The sequence below is a fragment of the Morus notabilis genome, unplaced genomic scaffold (genome assembly GCF_000414095.1).
Source record: "Morus notabilis unplaced genomic scaffold, ASM41409v2 Scaffold1564, whole genome shotgun sequence".
Classification (NCBI taxonomy): domain Eukaryota; kingdom Viridiplantae; phylum Streptophyta; class Magnoliopsida; order Rosales; family Moraceae; genus Morus; species Morus notabilis.
The window spans coordinates 21,342-41,236 of record NW_010362183.1 but is presented as its reverse complement, the minus strand read 5'-3'; the positions used below and the strand labels follow the sequence as shown (position 1 = coordinate 41,236).

The window sequence follows — 19,895 nt, the reverse complement described above, 5'->3', positions numbered from 1 at the left end:
ACAGTCACATTTAATTTTTTTATTAAAAAGCTCTCACACAACATCACATCTCAACTCGAATTAAAAACTCGAATTAGCGAACCGAACGGACCAAAGGCCTCGTTTACTTCGTGAATTCGAGTTTTTAATTCGAGTTGAGATGTGATATTTTTTAAGAGTTTTTTACTGTAACAGAAAAAGTTAGATGTGACATTTTCTAAGAACTTTTTACTGTAAAAATTTAAAACTGAAAACTTAAATCGATAAAATAAATGAGACCAATCAATAATTGAGGTGGCAAGAACAAATCTTCACATTTAAGACTTAAAAAGAGCCACCGAACACTCGAATATTTAACTACAGCCCTGGGCCATCACACTCATTCGTAAAATAGTTGCCAATCTTTACAAAGTAAAAACTCCTTCTAAATGATGTATAGTTAAAAAAAAAAAAAAAAAAAAAAAAAAAAGGAGCCTTAAGCTTCTTTGCATATTTCATATCACGTGGCAGAGGCTGTTATTTCTTTCTCAAAGTTGCAGTTTTGTCCGGTGCTTGATTTACAATACAACTGAAAAACAGCCTGAAGAGATGTCATTGATTGTCTTTAGAATTGCCCTTGCTTCTAAACGCCTCATTTATTTATTAATTATTATTATTATTATTTTAGGTGAGAAACAAACTTGATTAATAGTAAAAAAAGTATACAAACAATGACATTTTAAATGCTTCATCACAAAGGCATCGTCTTTTCTTCACAAAAATCGGACACCGTTCACTCGCAACCAAATGTACAATCTCACAACAAAAAGTCATGACATAACCAACACTTCTTCATCAACAATACACTTTGGGAAATGGCGTATTAATTACTTGTGAGGATTCAAATGAGGGTAGAGTCCCAAAACATGCTCCGGCATGAAGTCGTGCCGCGTCAAAATCCCGACAATTGGATGTCTCTGCAATGTGCAAAAACACGACATTGAAATGTCACCACAATAAAGTTTCAGCTTGATGATAAAGAAAGTTAGAGAGTATTAGCATACCCCTTGACTCTTTGGCACAACACACATGTGCCTTAGGCCAAGTAGCCGAAACAAAATCGCGGCTTTAGCAAGTGACATTGTCTCAACCACCGTGTATGGTGATGTGTTTGTAATAGGATGCAAATCCACATACATCTCCATCTCCTCCTCCAACTTCAGTCCTTTTCCCGACCCCGCCTTTGCGAAACCTTTCTGCAGCGTCTCTTTTCCAGACAACTCGCTCCCGAGTGAAATTCTTCCCCTTTAGCAGAACAAGCAATTGAGACCTCAGTACAAGACCGCACACTTCTGGAGCATCAGATAGAGGTGGTTCATCAATCACTGGGAACCCATTATGCCCCGTCGTCCGTAGAGCGTGTATTATGTTTACTACCTTTTAAACACCAGCAAATGTGACCAATGGACCTGAAACAACATCACCTGCAACCAAATGCCTCATGTAAAGCTCGGCATTGGCCTCCATGTATGGCAAAACCCTTTATTTTCACTATTTGGTCATACCCTCCGTGGTTGAAGTTATCAGCCACCGTCTTCGAAATGAGGAGAACAAGCATCACAAGAGGAAGCAACAACAAGTCATTAGTAAGTTCGAGAAGTATAACGCACAAGGAAACTGTCATTCTCATGGTTCCAACAGTCTGCCAACAAGGCGGCCATAACAAGCTCCAGCTAGTATCACAGGGATGAAAAGGCCCGAGGGAATAGCTATGCCATAAGTGATAATTCCAAGGCAGTAAACAACTGCAAAGAAGATGAAGAGAAGAGGATATTTATAACTCTTTTCTTGTGCTTGTACTGAATACGTTGCGAATTGCGTCGTCATTCGTGTTTAAAAATAGAGAGGCGAGGTCATTGTAACAGCCTGGTGCGCACTGAAAGGCCTTGTAGTTGTTAAGATTTTAGGAGATTAGTAGAGAATTGTTTGTGATTCTTTCCTTTCTTAGTCTAATTGTCTTAGCTGTAAGATCGAGCTTAATTATGGGTATAATTGGGTATGATTGTATGGCTATAAATGTGAATGATTATAGGTGATTATATAGCTTAATTGTAGGAAATACTCCTCTATATATTGATTGTATATTGACAGAATTGATATGAATGAAAAACTTGTGACATAGAGAAGTAAAAAACAGAATGTCGTCGCTCGCTCAAGTGCAGAAGCTGAATTTAGACTAGGACTTTGCGAGGCATTATGGCTACAACTCCTCTTACAAGATTTGGGTTATCTATCTAGTTAACCAATCCGATTGTTTTGCGACAATAAAACAGCATGTGACATTGCTCATAATCCTGTACAGCACAATCGTACAAAGCACGTCGAGGTAGATAGATTTTTCATCAAGGAGAAGTTAGATGAAAAGATTGTGGAGTTGCCTACCAGACTCATCAGTTGTAGGGCAGCTAACCGTGCTGTCGTCAGGGCAAGGGATGCACTTACCAAACCAGGCAAAATGTGATAGCAGCAGGATGTCAAAATGGCAACGGTCACAACCAGCAAGATTTTCGATACAGCACCCTTTCTGCAGTGGACGTCAAATGATAATCAGAATATGACACTGAAATTTACATATAGGCTCGGTATACAAGTTACAAATTAGGGATTATTAATTAGTTTAAATAGGAGATGGAACATACTCATTAACAATATTATAAGTTCGGACGACCTTATCGACAAGGTAGTTATAAAAGCTTCCGAGAATCCCTTCAATTACACCAAGGAATATAGCGGAGAGAGCTTGTAGAATAGGATGGGAAGTTGGGTTCAAGGCAGGACGATGAAGAAAAAAAAAAGGAGAGATTAGGAGAAAGAGATAAATGAGTGAACTTGCAACTATAACATGTACATCAAATGAATGTTTAATAATGATGCCACGAAGTACTCCCTTGATCTTACTTTTTCAAGATTTGCTTCTGATTTGTCCTCAAATTTTTTGGTTGTTTGTGTTAGATCTTTCATTGAATGTGCAGAAAAATCGTGGCTGTGCTTGTTAGGGTTAATCTCGTATTTGTGCAAATTTCTGCTCAATCATCTTGTTTAGAGTGGCTTAGTAGATATATGTTAAATGAAAGAGTGGATCAATTTGAGTTGGACCTAAAGGTTTTGGGTTTCGTTGGTGATTGATCTTCTTAGTTTTTTTTTTTTTTTTCTTTTTTTGTTTTAGAGAGAGTTGACATTTCAGGGGATTGAGTAAAAGAAAATAGTTCATGGATATGGTTATTTGGTTGGAATTGAAGAGAGAATGAATTCCATTTTAACTTGGGGAGTGTTCTATTACGTATGTTTGAAGAATGAAAGGACTTAAGTTTGTGTTTGTAGGTATATACGTGTGTGTGTGTGGATATATATGTTTGCAAGAACTATTTTTTTTGGAATGGGGATGTTTATTTAGTTGGAATTGTTTCATGGATATGGTTATTTGTTTCATGGATGTGTTGAACGCATTTTTGAAGTTTCTTGCTATCAATGAGGTCATTTTTATTTTTGAAATGATATTTTTATTTGCTCATTTTTCTTGTGTTATGTGGTAAAATAGTTGTTCCTTTCTAATCATGGTTGTTGTGTTCCTTTATCTACTTTATGTTAAGGTCCATTTGTTTTACCACTTGCATATCTCTCTTTATATTGTTGTCTCTGGGTTCTAGACTCTGCAGAACCTATAATATGACGAAAGAGTTTGATATTGGTAAATCCTGTATTGACCTTGGATAAATTAAGATCTAAAGTCCTAATTCTATTTCACATTTGTAGCTGGACTTAACAAATGTTCTATAAGCTGATTTGTAAAATCATATGTTGTCCTCGGCTAGTGATAGTGCCATTTTTTAGTGTGTTCTCAATTCTCATTGTTGAGTCTAGACTCTAGAATTTAGACAGGAAAGTAAGTTTTATATTCAAGCAAAATCATGTGTTTTTTATATTGTAAAATCATGTGTGTTGATTGTTCTTTATTTGTGATTCTGTAATTAATTATCATTTGACTTAGTCCGTTTGTTGGCATAAAAGTTCTCAACAAATTTATTATATTTTTCTGCAAATTTTTTAGAAGAACCCCACCAAAATTGATAATTATGATATTTGGCTCCGTTATCAGAGCTGAACTGGGTACCATAATATGTACAAGGAGTTCTGTGACACCACTCTAAATGGTGCTGTGGAGCAGATGTACAACGAAATGACTTCTCGCCATAGAGTTAGGTTCCCATGCATTCAAATTATTAAGACTGCAACTGTCCCTGCCAAGCTTTGCAAGAGAGAGAGTACAAAACAATTCAACAACTCGAAGATAAGTTCTTATTGGTGTACTAGAAGGTCAGGCCACCAACTAGGAAGCTGAACACCACATACAAGGCATCAAGGCCCAACTTTTTTATGTAACTTGGTCATTTGACGATCAAGCTTTTAAGAGAAGTTAAAGTAAGGCTATTCCTGGATCTTTTTGGTAGAAGCCTTTTTTTGTCCTTTTTTGTTATTTTATCGGATATTTTGTTATTTGAGCATATTTGAACCCCAAGTTGGTTTAGTTTAAAGGTTTCAAAATTCTTGTTTGCTTACTAATAATTCTACTAATATTAGTGTATGGACGAAGTGTCATTGAACGCACTTTTGGTGTCTGGAAGAAAAAATAGAAAATTTTGAGAGACATGCCAAATTATTCATTTACGAAGCAAGTGAAAATAGTTATTGCAACAATGGCGCTCCATAACTACATTAGGAAGCATGATAAGCGTAATCGACATTTTCAAAAGGTTGAGGAGAATTCATATGTTTTCGTTTATGAAGAGAATCAACTAGAGGACAATGTAGAAGAAAATCAAGCTTTACTATCACTGAAAATAGATGAAGTACGAGATCAAATTGCGGCAAATTTAATGAACACGACTTAATTCTTTTCATGCCTCTACCAGTTTTTGAATATGGAATGCACATTTTTGTTCAACAAATTAATTACTCACTAATGCTCCTTTTAGTTGTAACTATATTGTGAATGAAAAAATGAAAAAAAGAATTAATTATTATAAATTTATTGTTAAAAAACTCAAAGTCATAGCATTATGTTTTTTTTTTAAAGTTAAACAAGTATTTCTAAATACCAAAAACAATTATATATATATATATATTTAAGTTTCATACCATGTCTATTTTGGTCATTTTACATACCCACAGCAATTCAACATCAAAATTTACCAAACGCTATTACACTGATTTTGAAACCAACACATTTACTATAATTACAGTTTATCAAACACTCAATTGCTTCTCGTAACAGTTTTTTCTTCCTTCAGCACAGCTAAAAGTAATTTTTTTAAAATCCACAGCACAACCAAACTAAGCCGGCTTAAACTATGACACTAAGCCAACTTAAACTATGACTTGAACTGGCCGATTGGTTTATGAATTCAAGTTAGTTATTTTAATTTTAAATTTTAATTTTACGAGAGAATTAACTGGCCAAAACTTTTTTTATTTAAATATGTTATGAGAAAACATAGTCAAAATAATGAGTAACCCATGTGTGTAAAGCAATGTGAATTCTAATGATAAATATGACTACTTTTTTCTGGTAATGTTATCTTAACGCTTGAAATGAGTGGATTCTTAGAGGAGCTAACAAGGCTGCACAAAATAATACAAACTGAATTTATAGATGTTTATGATTGAGAAGTAGTTTAAAACTTTATCATAGCAATGTTTTGGTTCTACTTGTGATTGGAAACAAGTTGACAAACATCAGTTAAAAACTTTTTTTTTTTTTATTTGCTAGATTGTTAAAACCAATTAAAAAGAATCAAAACCCAATCAATTTATAATCCAGTTTGGTTTTGTTATAAACCTATAGTCAACTAGTGGTGAGGTTGGGGGAGGCACAAGTAAGATTTATTATAAAAAAAAAAAAGCATTGATGCTGAATGGAGCAACTAGCAAGTGCCTGACATGCCCAGGTCCCTCTTGATCATCCATCTCAATTGATTAAGCAGAGTAAAAAATTAATCAACTCTGACTTGTCTAAAAAAGTTCGAGTTTGAGTATAAACCTCATCATCTACATGACTGATAAAAAAAAAAAAAAAATTGAAAACATCAGGACTACAAGGTACTCAAAATAAAACCACGAGAAAACCGTTGGAAGAGATAATTCATGAGAAGACAAAAATATATCAGTTGAGAGTAGCAGAAACATAAAAATGTGAAACCTATGCGTCAACTGTGGTCACCTCTTGCCACTCACCATCAATAGCTTCTTTCCACAATGTAACATTGTTATTCCCATCAGCCACAGCCAATAAGTTCCCAGTGAGTGACCATGACACCCTCCAGACCGGGGTCTTAAAGTCCTTCAAAACCTTGCCCTCCCACTGATCCCCTTCCTTGGCTACAGTCCATATGACCACCGTACCATCCTGCGAAGCACTCGCAATAGTGGACTTCGGAAGCCCCAAGTTGGGTGCCCACGCAACATCTCTCACCCAGTCGGCGTGCATTTGAAGGGCAGGGAAGCAATCCATCTTCCAAGTTCCGTTATACGACTTCCACACCTTCACAGTATTATCACAGCCGCCGGAAGCCAGTTTCTGAATGGGATCCGTCAAACCAGAACCAACTAGAGCGCCAGGAGCCATAGATGGGGCCCATGAGACAGAGGTTACTCCGATAGGGTGGGCTTGATCTATCCTAGTGGTGTCCCAACCACCATCAGCCCTGGCTGTAAAAACCGAGATGTTCCCATCAGATGATCCACAAGCTAAGGACAGACCAAGTTCATGAGGCGCCCAATCAATGGAGTTCACTGACGACTTGTGGTCATTAAAAACATGTGCTTGTTGCCATTCATTTTGGTTGCCCTCCTTCCAGATTATAACTTGGCCATCATAGGAACAAGAAGCAAGGATTGATCCGAACTTGGGGTGTGCCCAAGCTACCTCCCAAACAGGACCTCTGTGACCGCTCAATGTAGCAAGATGCTGAGAACCAGAGTTGTTGCTAACACCGATAATCTTGATGGTGGCATCAGATGAAGCTGTTGCCAGACGCTTTCCATAATAATCCATGGCTATACCATGGGCAGTGTCTTGGTGACCTGTTTCAATCTTCTGTGGAGGCATTGTTCCTGATTTCTCTTCTTGTTATCACTTCTCTATACTCTTTCCTTCTATACCGTTGTAGGCTATCTTCTCTGCATTGCAAACTTGTCAATTTAAAAAGTTGATGAATCATAAAAGACAAATCTCTATAAAGACAGAAGCAATAAAGAATCATAATCAGCAAGAGACAATGAATCCTTGGTGGCGGTAAATGCTCAAAAAGAAGACATCAACAGAAAACAAAGAATCAACAGGACTACAAATCGCTCATCAACAGCTAAATACTTCATAGCTAAGCTGTACGTGCTCTTTCTCAACCCTTTTCAAAAAATAAAAAATTAACATGCTAATAAGGCCACATGCTCGGATATTCCTATTTTGAATGGCTTATGTGGAGAGAAAAGGTCTTCTCAAAATGTTAGCTTTCCTTCTCGACCTTTCAGTACCTATCCAAGTACACAAAATTCATTCCAAACGTCATTGGCTCAAGTGCCTAACACTGAAATCATAGTGTTTCAAATGATATTATCTCAGATGAACCCAAAAGAAGGCTTTGGACGACCTAAAATCTGGAGCAAGTATTAACAGAGTTGATGGAGATTCTGAATTTTATCATATTAAGCACTATGATTATACCATTGCTTGCAATCCAAAATATGAAGACAAAAATAACAATCCAAAATAAGTCATAAACGAAGATAAAAATTACGTCTAAAATGATAGTCTAATGTTGTGGCCACATTGCTTGCAAGCCTGATATTAAAAAGAAAAAAGAAAAAAAAATCATCAAAACAAAACATTCCACAACACCATAATTATACCAATTAAAATCTCGAGAATATGAACTTCGAACAATATCCAACTAATCACACAATTCAATTTTTTTTTTTAAAAAAAATCTGTAATAAAACTGACATCAATCTTCCAAAAATAGTAAAATAATCAACAAAAAATCACAAATAGCTAAACACACAAACTAATGAACATAGTCACAACATCAATTTTCAACAATAAACAGATTCAATGAAATACTAATAGGACTGTTTGTTATCTTCATACTTCCCACTCCTCAAACGTCTCAATTATAACAACCATCTTCACAAGGCAAGACCATTTTTCAAGCAAATTATAACAAACACATAATAGCCCAAATAACCATTATTTTACCAATAAGCTAATAAGATTTACATCCCAAATAAGCCCATTTTGAGATTTGTAAAATCCATGAAATCAATCCCGTCCCATCATAGAATAGAAGCAAAGGAAAATGCACGTTAAAACAGAAACGCTCACATCTCCAACTAGGTTTTTCTACCACAAAATAAATCCCAATTTCAAACATAGAAAACAGAAACCAACCATGTAGGAGCTCGTCTTACAGGTGGCTAGAAATTGCACAGGAGGGTCGAATTGGGGGCCGATCTAGGGTTATTTTTTGTGGTTGAAATCAAATAAATTTTAGCATTTTATTTTCATTAATTCTAATTCCCATAGTTCGTCAACGTTAAAAAAAATTGAAGAAAGTAAACGATCCCCGCCTGAAAATTTTGACAAAATCTGCAAATGATGAATTAAAAACGTGTAAGAAAAGCAGAATTACCTAGTTATGGCGTTGATTTGAGGAACAGAGACGATAATGGTGGACTCGGAGCGACAAGGATTTCAGAAAATTATGCTTCAATTAGTGTACGATCAGTTCAGCTAATTCAAATTTTTAATTTGAAATGTAATTTTACATAAGAATTTTTTATTATAATTAAAAAATTAAATATAATTTAAAAATTCTTTTACTCTCATAAAATTCGAATGAATAAAATAAAGACTTTTTAAGTGAATAACACACCTTTTTAATTAATAGACACCCTTATAAAAATTATTTCTTGTATTTTATTTTCTTTCTGTTTTCAAAGAAAATGACAAAACTACCCTTAATTTAAAATTGAAAAAAACGACACATATACAACAAGAAGAAAATATTTCCCAAAACACAAACCCCAACATTTTGCTCTGCCGCTCCCTCTACCGCCTTCTGTCGCTCAATCGCCGGCCGTCCGCCGCATCTCTAGTAACCGGGTACCGTTCGTCGTCTCTGCCTCTCCCTCTGTCGATCCGTTTGCCGCTCGTCCCTCTGCCGCTCCATCCCTCTGCCGCTCCCTCCTTCTGCCGCTCCCTACTTAAATTAGACTAAGTAGAACATAGTTGCATCAGAAAATTGAACTAAGAATTAGAAATTATTTCTGAAATGCTTACAATTGTAAAACCCAAATACTGGAAATGTGTTTGATATGTTAAAGTATTCAGTTTGTTTATTTGTTTTGTTGCTAAATGTGTATGTGTTGAAGTTAATATGGCCCCAAAGCGGAGCACACCGGCCTCCTCTCCCCCTCCGAGCCAACTAGCTGATATGCGGAGCCCTCGGACACGGAGTCAGAAAATAACTCCGAAGGAATTAGTGCGACTCCACCGCATCCGGCTAATGACACACGGAGTCAGGAAATAAGTCTGGTAAGTTTTTGCCTTTTGCACTAAAATTTAAGAAAAATTTAGTTACTTGAGTAGAAATGCAAAGTTTGAGGAACTCAAGCCCATGCCCAAGTATGTTGCCTCTGTTGTTAATTAATTCATTTTCGCAATTTTTCATTAAAAATTAGATGCAAAAATGCTTAAGATTTTGACCAGTTGGTACATATAACATGATTATTGCAGGCGTTCGACGCCCCGCGACCTAAATTGAAATTATCTTAGGAGTGCAAGAACTTTAAATGCAAAATAACAACAAAGTGCGTCTTGACAGAAATAGTAAAACTTATTACTAATGCCTTAAGCGATCATCCGAATGGGATGCAGTGGTTTATGGACTCTCAGTTCGGCCATCTTTTTTATGTTTCTGAAGATCTTGACACGAGTCTAATGGCATTGTGGATGTTGAGATGCCGTGAGGTTGTTACGGGAAAGAAAAAAGAGATTTGGTTCATACTAAACGGCATACCAATCCGCTACTCCCTAATGGAACATGCATTGGTAAGTGGACTCAATTGTGCCTTATCCTGACGAGTGGGAAACACTAGGCAATGATGATTTTCTAGATAGGCTTTTTTCGGAGAACACAAAGATAACAATAAAGGACGTGAAAGAAAAGTTACAAAGCATGGTGATTACACCTGAGGAAGGTCCCAGCAACAGGATGAGGATTGTCGATTCGAATGGACGAAGAGAAAGATCAGTCTTCATAGAAGACAAGTTAAAGATGACGGTGTTGTATTTTTTATGCTTGGTCTTAATGAGCAATGAGAAGGATGGAACGAACATTGATGAAAAATGCCTAACAATTGTTGACGACCTAGAATCTTGTCGTGTGTTTCCATGGGGGAGGTGTTCATTTAACTATGTGTTGGCTCATGTGGATAAGTTAGACTTGTTGAAGAAGTCTTCAAATGTTTTTGATAAAGAAGAGGGCATGCAAAGGTGGGGTTGTCCTAGGTTCATTCTGCCACTGATGGTAAGTCAAAGTTTAATGTATAAATTTTACATCTAATATGCTTTACAGGTTTTGTCACATATGAATTCTTATTGTTTATTTGTGCAGTTATTACCTTTCGAGTGTATCCCGGCCCTGTCACCAGAGTTTGCACAGAGGAGGGACGATATCACTGGCCTCGTACCAAGACTTTGCCGATGGAGTACAAAGTATAAGAAAAAACAGGCACCAAAGTTAGAGCACATTATGCAAGTGCTAGGAGATACGAAGGTTGGTATCGCACATATTCGTTAATTTTTTTTCTTAAGTCGACACTGGTCATTAATTCTAAGTTGTTAACTTTTAGGAAATAAAAAGCATCCTTGTGCCTACTACAGAGGAGAGGAGTTGCAAGCACGGTACATGCATGGCTTTGTTGCTTATGTGGAACCCCCCAACGCCCTTGTTGACCAATGAATGACCCTCCTACAATCTGGTAGCAATCTATACTTTGAGAACATCTGGTAGCACAAAATCCATATTGTGATTTCTTATAAACATCGCGGACTGCATTGATGCCTATTTGAAATTATGACTAACTCCTCGTCGTCGGGTATGAGCTCCTCAAGTTTTGTCATGAACCATTTCCACAATTCATCGTTCTCCGAGTCAACCACTGCCCAAGCAAGAGGATACTGATGGTAGTTGCCGTCATGGGCAATGGATATAATCAATGTTCTCTTATATTTGGTCTTTAAAAATGTCCCATCAACTGCAATCACCTTTCTCATTGCCTTGAAACCCTTAATAGATGCCCCTAAAGCAGTGAAAGGTACTTAAACTTTTGATCTCTGTCAACCACCAAATGTGTGACTGTGTTGGGATTCATTACCTTCAGCATGTGCAAATAACTAGGAAGCATACCAAAGCCGAGTTCCGGTGCACCCCTAATATCATTTGCGGCGATATGTTTGCCCTTTCATGCTTTGAAGTAGCTTATTGTAACACCATGGTTTTTCATCATGTTCATCACTCTAGTCGGGGCTGGCGTGTCAATTTGCCCTGAAAACTCTTTCCTTAACATATATGCAACTAAATCTGAAGTCGCTTGTCGGTTCTTTTTATCAACAGAACTAGAAGAACAAGTATGGATGTTGCAGTACGTTTGTAGTGAGAAACGCTCCGAGTTTTTGAGAAACGTTATGAGTTTGATCCTCGCTGCTTGCAGTGCCCACTCACAATCTGAGACTGCACATTTTGCCATAAACAGTTTCGGTCTTGCTCGTAAATTCTTGATTGATTGCAATTCCAATAGTGTCATCAAAGGTATAAGACATACAAGTGTCATCGACAGCTAGCAGTTCACAATTATCCACCTCAACCATATCTAGATGTAGAATTTCTTGATCCAGAGTTGGGGCAGATGCCGATGTCTCTCGGCGAGGGTGCTCCTTAAGTGACGATCACCCTCACGACTTGGTGTGGAACCAGCATCATGAAGGTCCGATACTTCCATGTTAACGTCGAAATACTCGTCTCGAATGATTCCATCATTTTCTTCGTTTTCTTCAACTTCATGTCCCTCTTTTTCATTTCCTGCACCGCATTGGTCTTTTTCAATTACCTCCACATGTAGCATGCTTCTACGTTTTGATATATGACAACGGTCAAAAAGATAACAGCTGGTGTCATAATCATCTAAGATGAATTTAGGACTCGAAGTTGACGATGACAAGAAATGTAGGCCCCGTTTACTTCGTTGATTCGAGTTTAGAATTCGAGTTTTTCTACAGTAAAAAGTTCTCACAAACAATCACATCTAACTTTTTTGCTACAGTAAAAAGCTCTCACATAAAGTCACATCTCAACTCGAATTCTAAACTCGAATCAGCGAAGTGAACGGGGCCGTAACTTATTTTCAAATTTGTACTACTTCGACTCACATGAATCCTTTCAAATATGCTATCAACAACCTCAGAGAACTTCACTTGCAACGGATCATTAAATAATAATATGCTCCTTATTTCCTCATTCTTCGAAAACCATTGATATGATCCATCAACTTTCTTCTTCCACTCCCCATCATATCGAATATATATGACAATTTCAACCATTTCCTATAAAAACAAATAATACCAATATTATAAAATCTCAAAAACTAAATATACAAATGGAAGTACAAAATCCAAAAAATTATAGTTAGTATCATACTCTTCTACAAAAATTCTGATCGATCAGATCGTTCTTACTGGAAAGATTGTTCTGACTAGTTTGTAATTTTCTTACCGGTCACACCAATAAGAACATTTTGACCGCGTTCAATTTTTCTTATCAGTCACACCGGTAAGAACGGTCTGAAATGGCCAAGAATGGGTTTCTTACAGTTTGCACAATCCACAACTCAAAAGAGGTAAGGTAAGAACATGAATCTTGTTGGTTTTTTAAATAAAACACATAAGTACGAATGCCCAACACTTAAAAAGCAAATTAAGTATAAAAAAAAAAAAGACAGGATTCGAGACACCAGTGGAGCTTGATTTCTCAAGCTTCGAACACTCTTAATTTTCCTCCCCTTATTTCCATAAACAACCCCGGACTGTGAATGGAGATGGAAGCTGGAGATGATGGACGTTGACGGGGGTGTAGCCTGACGTGGTGCGTGGTGTCTCTGGTGGGCAATGTGACAAGAAGCTTTCTTTGAGGAGTTTTTTTTTTCTCTTCTTTCCAGAAGAGCTGTGAGTGAGGAGCTTTCTTTTTGTTTTTTTTGTGTTTTAGCCTTTTCCTACTTCATTATTTTGTTTTTTTTATTACAAAGGGCATTTTAGAAAACACAAAAGTTTCATTAACTGAGGAGGCTATCCATTTAAAAATTTCACTTTAAGGGTTATTGACTTGAAAAGATGGCTATTTTAAGGCTATTTTTTAAAAGAGTCCGTTAGAGAGAGATCAGGGCTAGATATGCTTATTTCTTTTTTCCGTGATAAAACTTTTCTAAGAAAGTAAATAACATCCTCTACGTAAGCTTAGGATTACTTCAAAATATGGTAATGTGAAATTTATAGACTTTATTTTTTTAAGTTTTAAAAAAATCTAATAATTGAATCAAACGTGAGAAGTTTTCATGAAAGATTCTCATTCCTACAATTGAGATTACCCCATACCAAGTGTCTCCTAATGAGTAACAGATATGGTCTCTCTTCTCTTAATTTTGACGCAATGATTCTTAAACTCTAAAATCGTTGGCAATTAAGGCCTTTAAGAAGAAAATTATTAAACTTACTCTTATAGTACATAAGTCTAAATTTTCACTCTTTTACTCTTTATTAATACCCTTTTAATTAATGTAATTATTTAACTAAAAATGAGTATCTAAGGGCCGCTAATTGTTGCTACAGCTGCACTGACATCATACATTATCAAACCTCCTTGACCGAACAGCCTGCATATTCCCGTGGATATAGCAACTACTGCTGTTGTAAAAAAGGTCCTCCAAAGAAGAGCGCTCCGCCACACCATTCCGCAGGCAAAGAAGTGCATTTGTTTAAGTTTTGCATTTTTCAAAAGAACGAGATCAAGAGAAGAGAGAAAAAAGTACCAGAAAGCTGCCTCCTCGAGGGCAAAGAGAACACCACCAACCGGGGAACAAAAGCTGCAGCTACACCAGCAGCAGCGCCACAAGTGATCAAGTCACGCTGTTCCCTATCATTCTTGAAGTATCTTAGCTATGACCATGTCAGATGGTACTTGCGCGAACCCCCTGCCCAAGCAACGAGGTTATGCATGCCCCTGTGTGTACCATAGGCCCTTCTTTTCCCACCACAAACCCCGCAGACACGCCTAGAATGGAGCCAAAAATCTTCCAATCCCCAATCCAGAGTAGAAAACATCAAACACAAGCATGGAAAAATGAGAGAAAAGATAAGATTCCACATATGATTTTTGTGTCTACCTTAACCAAGAGAGTGCTTGGGGCCAATATCGAATGAGCGTCGACGCCATTGAGGTAGGCTTTGACCTCGGGAATACCAGAACCTGCTGCAGCTGGAGCAACAAAAGCGCAAAGTGCGCCTGCAGCAACTGCTAAGCCCACGGTGCAGCCGGCATATGCCATAAAAGCCTTGAGATATCTGCACTGGTGAAACATTTTATTGTGTGATATTGTAATGGTTATTAGGAGTTGGCATCAAAGTAGCCTTAACATCTCACTTACATTCAGGGAAAGCATAAGAAAATACAAATTCAAACTGAGCAATAATAGATTAAGGGAGTGAAAAGCAGGCTCACTTTTGCTTAGACATAAGATCTGTAGTCAGCTACAGCTTGAAGCCCGAAATATTCTCGACCGCAGTGTTATTGAAGACGCCAACTAGTCTAGTTCCAAGCCCTACAAGAAGGGCAAATGCCCACTTGAGTACGACATACTGAAAAATTTGAACGTTATTCCTTGACCTCCAATCCTGCTTAAAGATTTCACTTTCAACAATCCTGAATGCAAACAAATTCCCTTATCACTTCCAACTTCGAAATCCAATAAATAAACTGAACAACAAAAGGCAATATAATAGCAGATAAAAGATGATGAAATTCAAAGTTTAGTTCAGGATGATTACAAGGGGTCCTCTGATAAAATAGCTTTTCACAAAAAAAACAGATTATCTTAAGACTGTATCCTTCTTAAAGGACAAAAGTTGTAAACTAAGACCCATTTGACCAGATCAAACAAATTTATGATGACCAAAAACAAAGTAATCTATACTTTTTTATATTAAAATTCATAAAGTCATACTCTTCTATATTAAAATTCATTTTCAAAAAACAAAGTAACATCTTTTAGAAGAAGAAAAGCTGTAAACTAGCACCCATTTCAACAAGCTAACAACTTCAACCATATACAAGGATGTTGAGCAATCGAATGCATACTTCGAGTGAACAAGTGGGGGCTTTTTTTTTTTTTTTTTGGGTGCATTTATGTGAAGCAACATAACCCAACAACATTAAAATCACTACCAAAGCAGTAGACCACTAATCTCTACCCGTCTATGTCAATATTTATTATTAAAAAAAAAAGTATACATATGTAATATAAGAAAAAAGACAAGATATTATTATGTTATAAATTATAAGCGAACAAACAAAGGAAGGGATGGCAATGATTAAGCAAATCAGACTACAGAAAATAATACTTAATAAACCATGGAAAAAACATGAGCCAGGAAAAAATTATAACAAAAAAAAGTCAAGGACAAGGACAAGTGAAGCAAGGAGGACTGCAGGATAATAATACATTGATGTCGCGAAATCACTGTTACTATTTCCTTATGCCAACCAAGTGCTAACCTTAAATATTTTATTTTATTTTATTTTATTTTTTTGTTGATCACAACCTTAAATCTGTACAACAATTATCTCACGATTAGCAACACTTTTCATATTTTTATTTTTAATACTGCTACATCAATAATTGAGGGACTCATGAAATTAAATTGTCAAAATTATCTTTTACAAAATTCAATATCAAATTTCAACTTTCTTCTTCAATTTCTCTCTCTTCATTTGAACTCTCTTTTTTTTCTCTCTTTCTCTCTCTTCATTTAAATTCTCATTTTTTTCTCTTTTTCTTTCTCCTCTCTCTCCTCACTCGAACAAGTTGCACTTCTCAATTTCTCTCTTTTCATTTGAACTCACAACTTTTTCTCTCTCTCTTCATTTGAGCTCCCACATTTTTTTCTCTCCCTCTCTTTCTTTCTCCACTCTCCTTCTCTCCCACTCTCCTCAAATGAACAAGTTGCAGATATTTTCTAGAGGCGATTAATCCCAATTTGTATCTAATGTGCAACACAACCTCGTTTAGAAGTTTTAATAAAGAGCACTTTGACTTTTTTCTTTCCACATATATAGTAAGAAATCTTAAAAAAAAAAACGTCTAGGTTAGGATTTTAAGGGAACCAATTAGTCAAATTTGTTTTCAATTTGAATAAAAAGTGGAATATCAGTTAGATTTGCTTGGTGAGCATCATTATGTTCGCAAAACAATAATTTTCGTTTAATAGGTAGTCATTACGACAATGATCAACGGTAATTATCGCTGTGACTCATATAGTAATTATCATAATTACTAGTAGTCATAATGGTGATTACCAACATCATATGCTAAACTTCTTTTTTCATGAGTAGGATTCTAATGCTAAATTCACTTTCAAATTAGTTCTCTTAGATACACGATTCAAACATTCTTTTTTCAAGGTTTCTTATTTTAGATTTGTGAGTTATATATGTTTTATAGGATGTCAGAAGGCCAGGAGAAGGCATGTTGATTCTTGATGGAATTTGAGATCCGTAATGTAGAGGTGGCACGTAGAGAGGTGAGATGTGGCTATTGACTTATTAGTTTATTTTTAATTTTTCAGCCTCGGCAAGCGGATCAGTTTGAGTACTCTATTATCGTTTATACATCAAATGAAAAAACCACCAGTAGAATCTAAAAAAAAGTTACTTAGTCAATAACTTGCCAGTTTTTATTCGAAAAATTGATTATAGTCATTACAGAAATTACCAAGTGGTCATTTATGAAATTATACCGCAGTGTACCAATTCAACTACTTTGTCCTGCAGGTAGTAGGGGTTTTTTTTTTAGTTTATACATCAAATGAAAAAACCACCAATAGAATCTAAAAAAAAAGTTACTTAGTGAATAATTTAGGCATTTTTATACAGAAAATTGATTATTGTCATTACAGAAATTACCGAGTGGTCATTTCAGAAATTACCATAGTGTACCAATTCAACTACTTTGTCCTACTGGTAGTAGAATTTCTTTACTGTTTATACATCAAATGAAAAAACCATGTAGAATGTAAGTAAAAAAAAAAAAAAAGTTACTTAGTGAATAACTTAGGCATTTTTTATTCAAAAAATGGATTATGGTCATTACATAAATTATTAAGTAGTTATTTCAGAAATTATTGTAGTGTACCAATTCAACTTCTGTATTTACAGAGTTTTCTAGTTAATAAAGAGCACTTCGACCTTATCTCAAAAAAATTTGTACATAAATGTTATATGGCACAATATTACTAGAGAGTGAAATCAGCGAGAGATTGATGATATGGTATCTAATTAAATTAGAACGAATCACAGTCTTAACTTAATTGCGTAACATCAATACATAATGTTATTATATATACCTAGATCATAATTCTACCACATGAATAATTAGTACGTACTATAAATGTGTATTAATATAGTTCATGAATTGCAAGTTACATAATTAATATACATTAATAGGATCAAACAGTAGTAGTAGCAATATACTTCTTGTTGTGGTTTTCAAATACTTGTCCTTGTCCTTGTCCAGCGGCAGCAGTAACATGATCAGCATTTGGAGGAGAAAATCATGTAATTCAACGACTGCGTGCAGAAGAACTCTATCAGCCCCACCGCCGTGAACATCTCCGACAGCCCGAATATCAGAAACTGCGGCGCTATCCAAAGTATCGACATCACGGCCTTCTCGGTGCACCGCCTCTTGGCCTCCACCAGGGCGGCACAAACCATGGAGACGGTGGCGATGAATTGAGGCCGACGCCGACCAAAAAGGATTATCTTCACCTGCTCCACTTGGCCCTCGCTGCACAGTCTCCATGGACTTTCACTGCTTCTCTCCTCACTTTCGTGATGATTCAAAATCAAAAAGGGGAGAGAGGAAAAGAGAGAGAAGAGAAGGGAAATGTGACTAAGAACGTTAGTTCATGAATTCAGAACTATTATTTAAAATTATTTTTGATTTACGTGTATTTTTTGTGAGAGAAAATACTGAGCGAATCACGAATCATAATTCAAATCATGATATAAATCTACCAACCAAACAAGATTCTGTAAAGGGTATTTCAAATAATATGTGTGGGGTCCTTAAAATCTAACGTAACAATGTTAAAAATAAAAATATGAAAAAATAGTGTTAGTTATAAGATAATTGTTGTAATCAGTGTTATTTTTATAAATAATCTATTTTTTGTTTTAATGATTAACAAATATGAATTTTGGGCGGTGAAGCAACATAAGTTAGGGTTTTGGGAGTGTTGTCGCATTATGAAGCTAGAGAATTTGTCAAAACTTTAAATTTAATAAATTGTGAAAATTTTATAACATTTCTATCTTTGGATTATTTACCTTTTTATATCTTATGTTTTATGTTTATTCGGAAATTATATTTTCAGTTTTTAATTTCGTCCAAATTTATCCTCAAATTATGGTTAATATATAAAGCTATACTTTTTTTTTTTTAGTATTTTGACTTTTAAAATGATCAAATTATTTACATAAGGAGTTTGTATATGGCACATATCCATATTTCCACACAATTATTTCGCAAGTTAAATTAATTTTTGTCCGAAAAAATATAGATTTATGTATTAAATATAATTAGAAGATATATTTTTAATAAGATTAAAAACTGACGAGATACTTTTTGAATAAATATAAAATATAAAATATAAAAAGATAAATATTTTATCTTTAAAGTATTTCTCTTTGTATTATATATTAATTTAAATAATATACAGTTTCAACTATGTACTATATAAATATAGGCAAAGTCTCAAGTTCAACACATGTACAGTCCGACAAATATCACTTTATATTTTTAGTTTTTATGCACATCGTTTATATATGTGTGTAATATTCAGTTTGTTTTAAGTGTAATACCCAATGTTACATGTATTAAATAATACTTTTTAAATGCTAACTTAAGCAACTGAATGTTACACACACAAAAAACGATGTTACACAATAATACGAAGAAAGTTACATTTTTCGGATATAAAACATTTTCTTATTAATATATATATATATATATGGATGGCTTTTCTACGATCTCTCTAATGGGAGGTCCATCAGACATAACGTGCGGATATAAAAAAACGTAATATAATAATCATTGAACATACTATTCACGTTGGAGAGGTTTAATATTAAAAAATTTAGACATCTAAAGACTATATTACACATCTCTAATATCAATATTATGTTCAATAATTGTCTTAGCATGTTACGTTAAAAGAAGTGTAGAAAAAAGCATATATTATATATATTGATCAAAGAGTCGAAAACTTTATAAGTGCAATTTATGTTATCATAGTTGAAAAATCTTGCTCAAAAGACGGCATGAAGTTCATGTATAAGTGCTTTGATGGTAAACTACAGGGATCAGTAGTTCGATATTAGAATAGAAGATAATAAAAAATTATTTAAATATTTTCTAATGACACTTTAAGGGGTGAAATTCAAAGTCAAAATATAGCATTTTATTTTAACATGAATGTATACAAAATAGCGCCG

The 19,895-nt window shown here is 35.3% G+C and overlaps 1 protein-coding gene and 1 pseudogene across 2 annotated transcripts; both read right to left on the bottom strand.

Annotated features, from left to right (window-relative positions):
• Nucleotides 1-845: 845 nt before the first annotated feature.
• On the bottom strand, nucleotides 846-18,201 carry LOC21394840 (annotated as a pseudogene).
• LOC21394841 (protein transport protein SEC13 homolog B) lies at nucleotides 6,020-8,798 on the bottom strand. Of its 2 annotated transcripts, none has more exons than XM_010101218.2 (2): nucleotides 8,703-8,798; nucleotides 6,020-7,194 (listed from the first exon to the last, which is right to left on the bottom strand). In XM_010101218.2, exon 2 carries the CDS (start codon nucleotides 7,121-7,123, stop codon nucleotides 6,215-6,217), a length of 909 nt encoding a protein of 302 aa, XP_010099520.1. In that variant the 5' UTR covers nucleotides 7,124-7,194; nucleotides 8,703-8,798; the 3' UTR covers nucleotides 6,020-6,214. The 2 variants fall into 2 exon arrangements, with proteins under 2 accessions (XP_010099520.1, XP_024023393.1); XM_024167625.1 differs by lacking the exon at nucleotides 8,703-8,798 and adding an exon at nucleotides 8,462-8,678.
• Nucleotides 18,202-19,895: the final 1,694 nt, after the last annotated feature.

Bases quoted from the DNA above. Each gene is read 5' to 3' on its own strand.
- LOC21394841 (XM_010101218.2), bottom strand. From the start codon at position 7,123: ATGCCTCCACAGAAGATTGAAACAGGTCACCAAGACACTGCCCATGGT.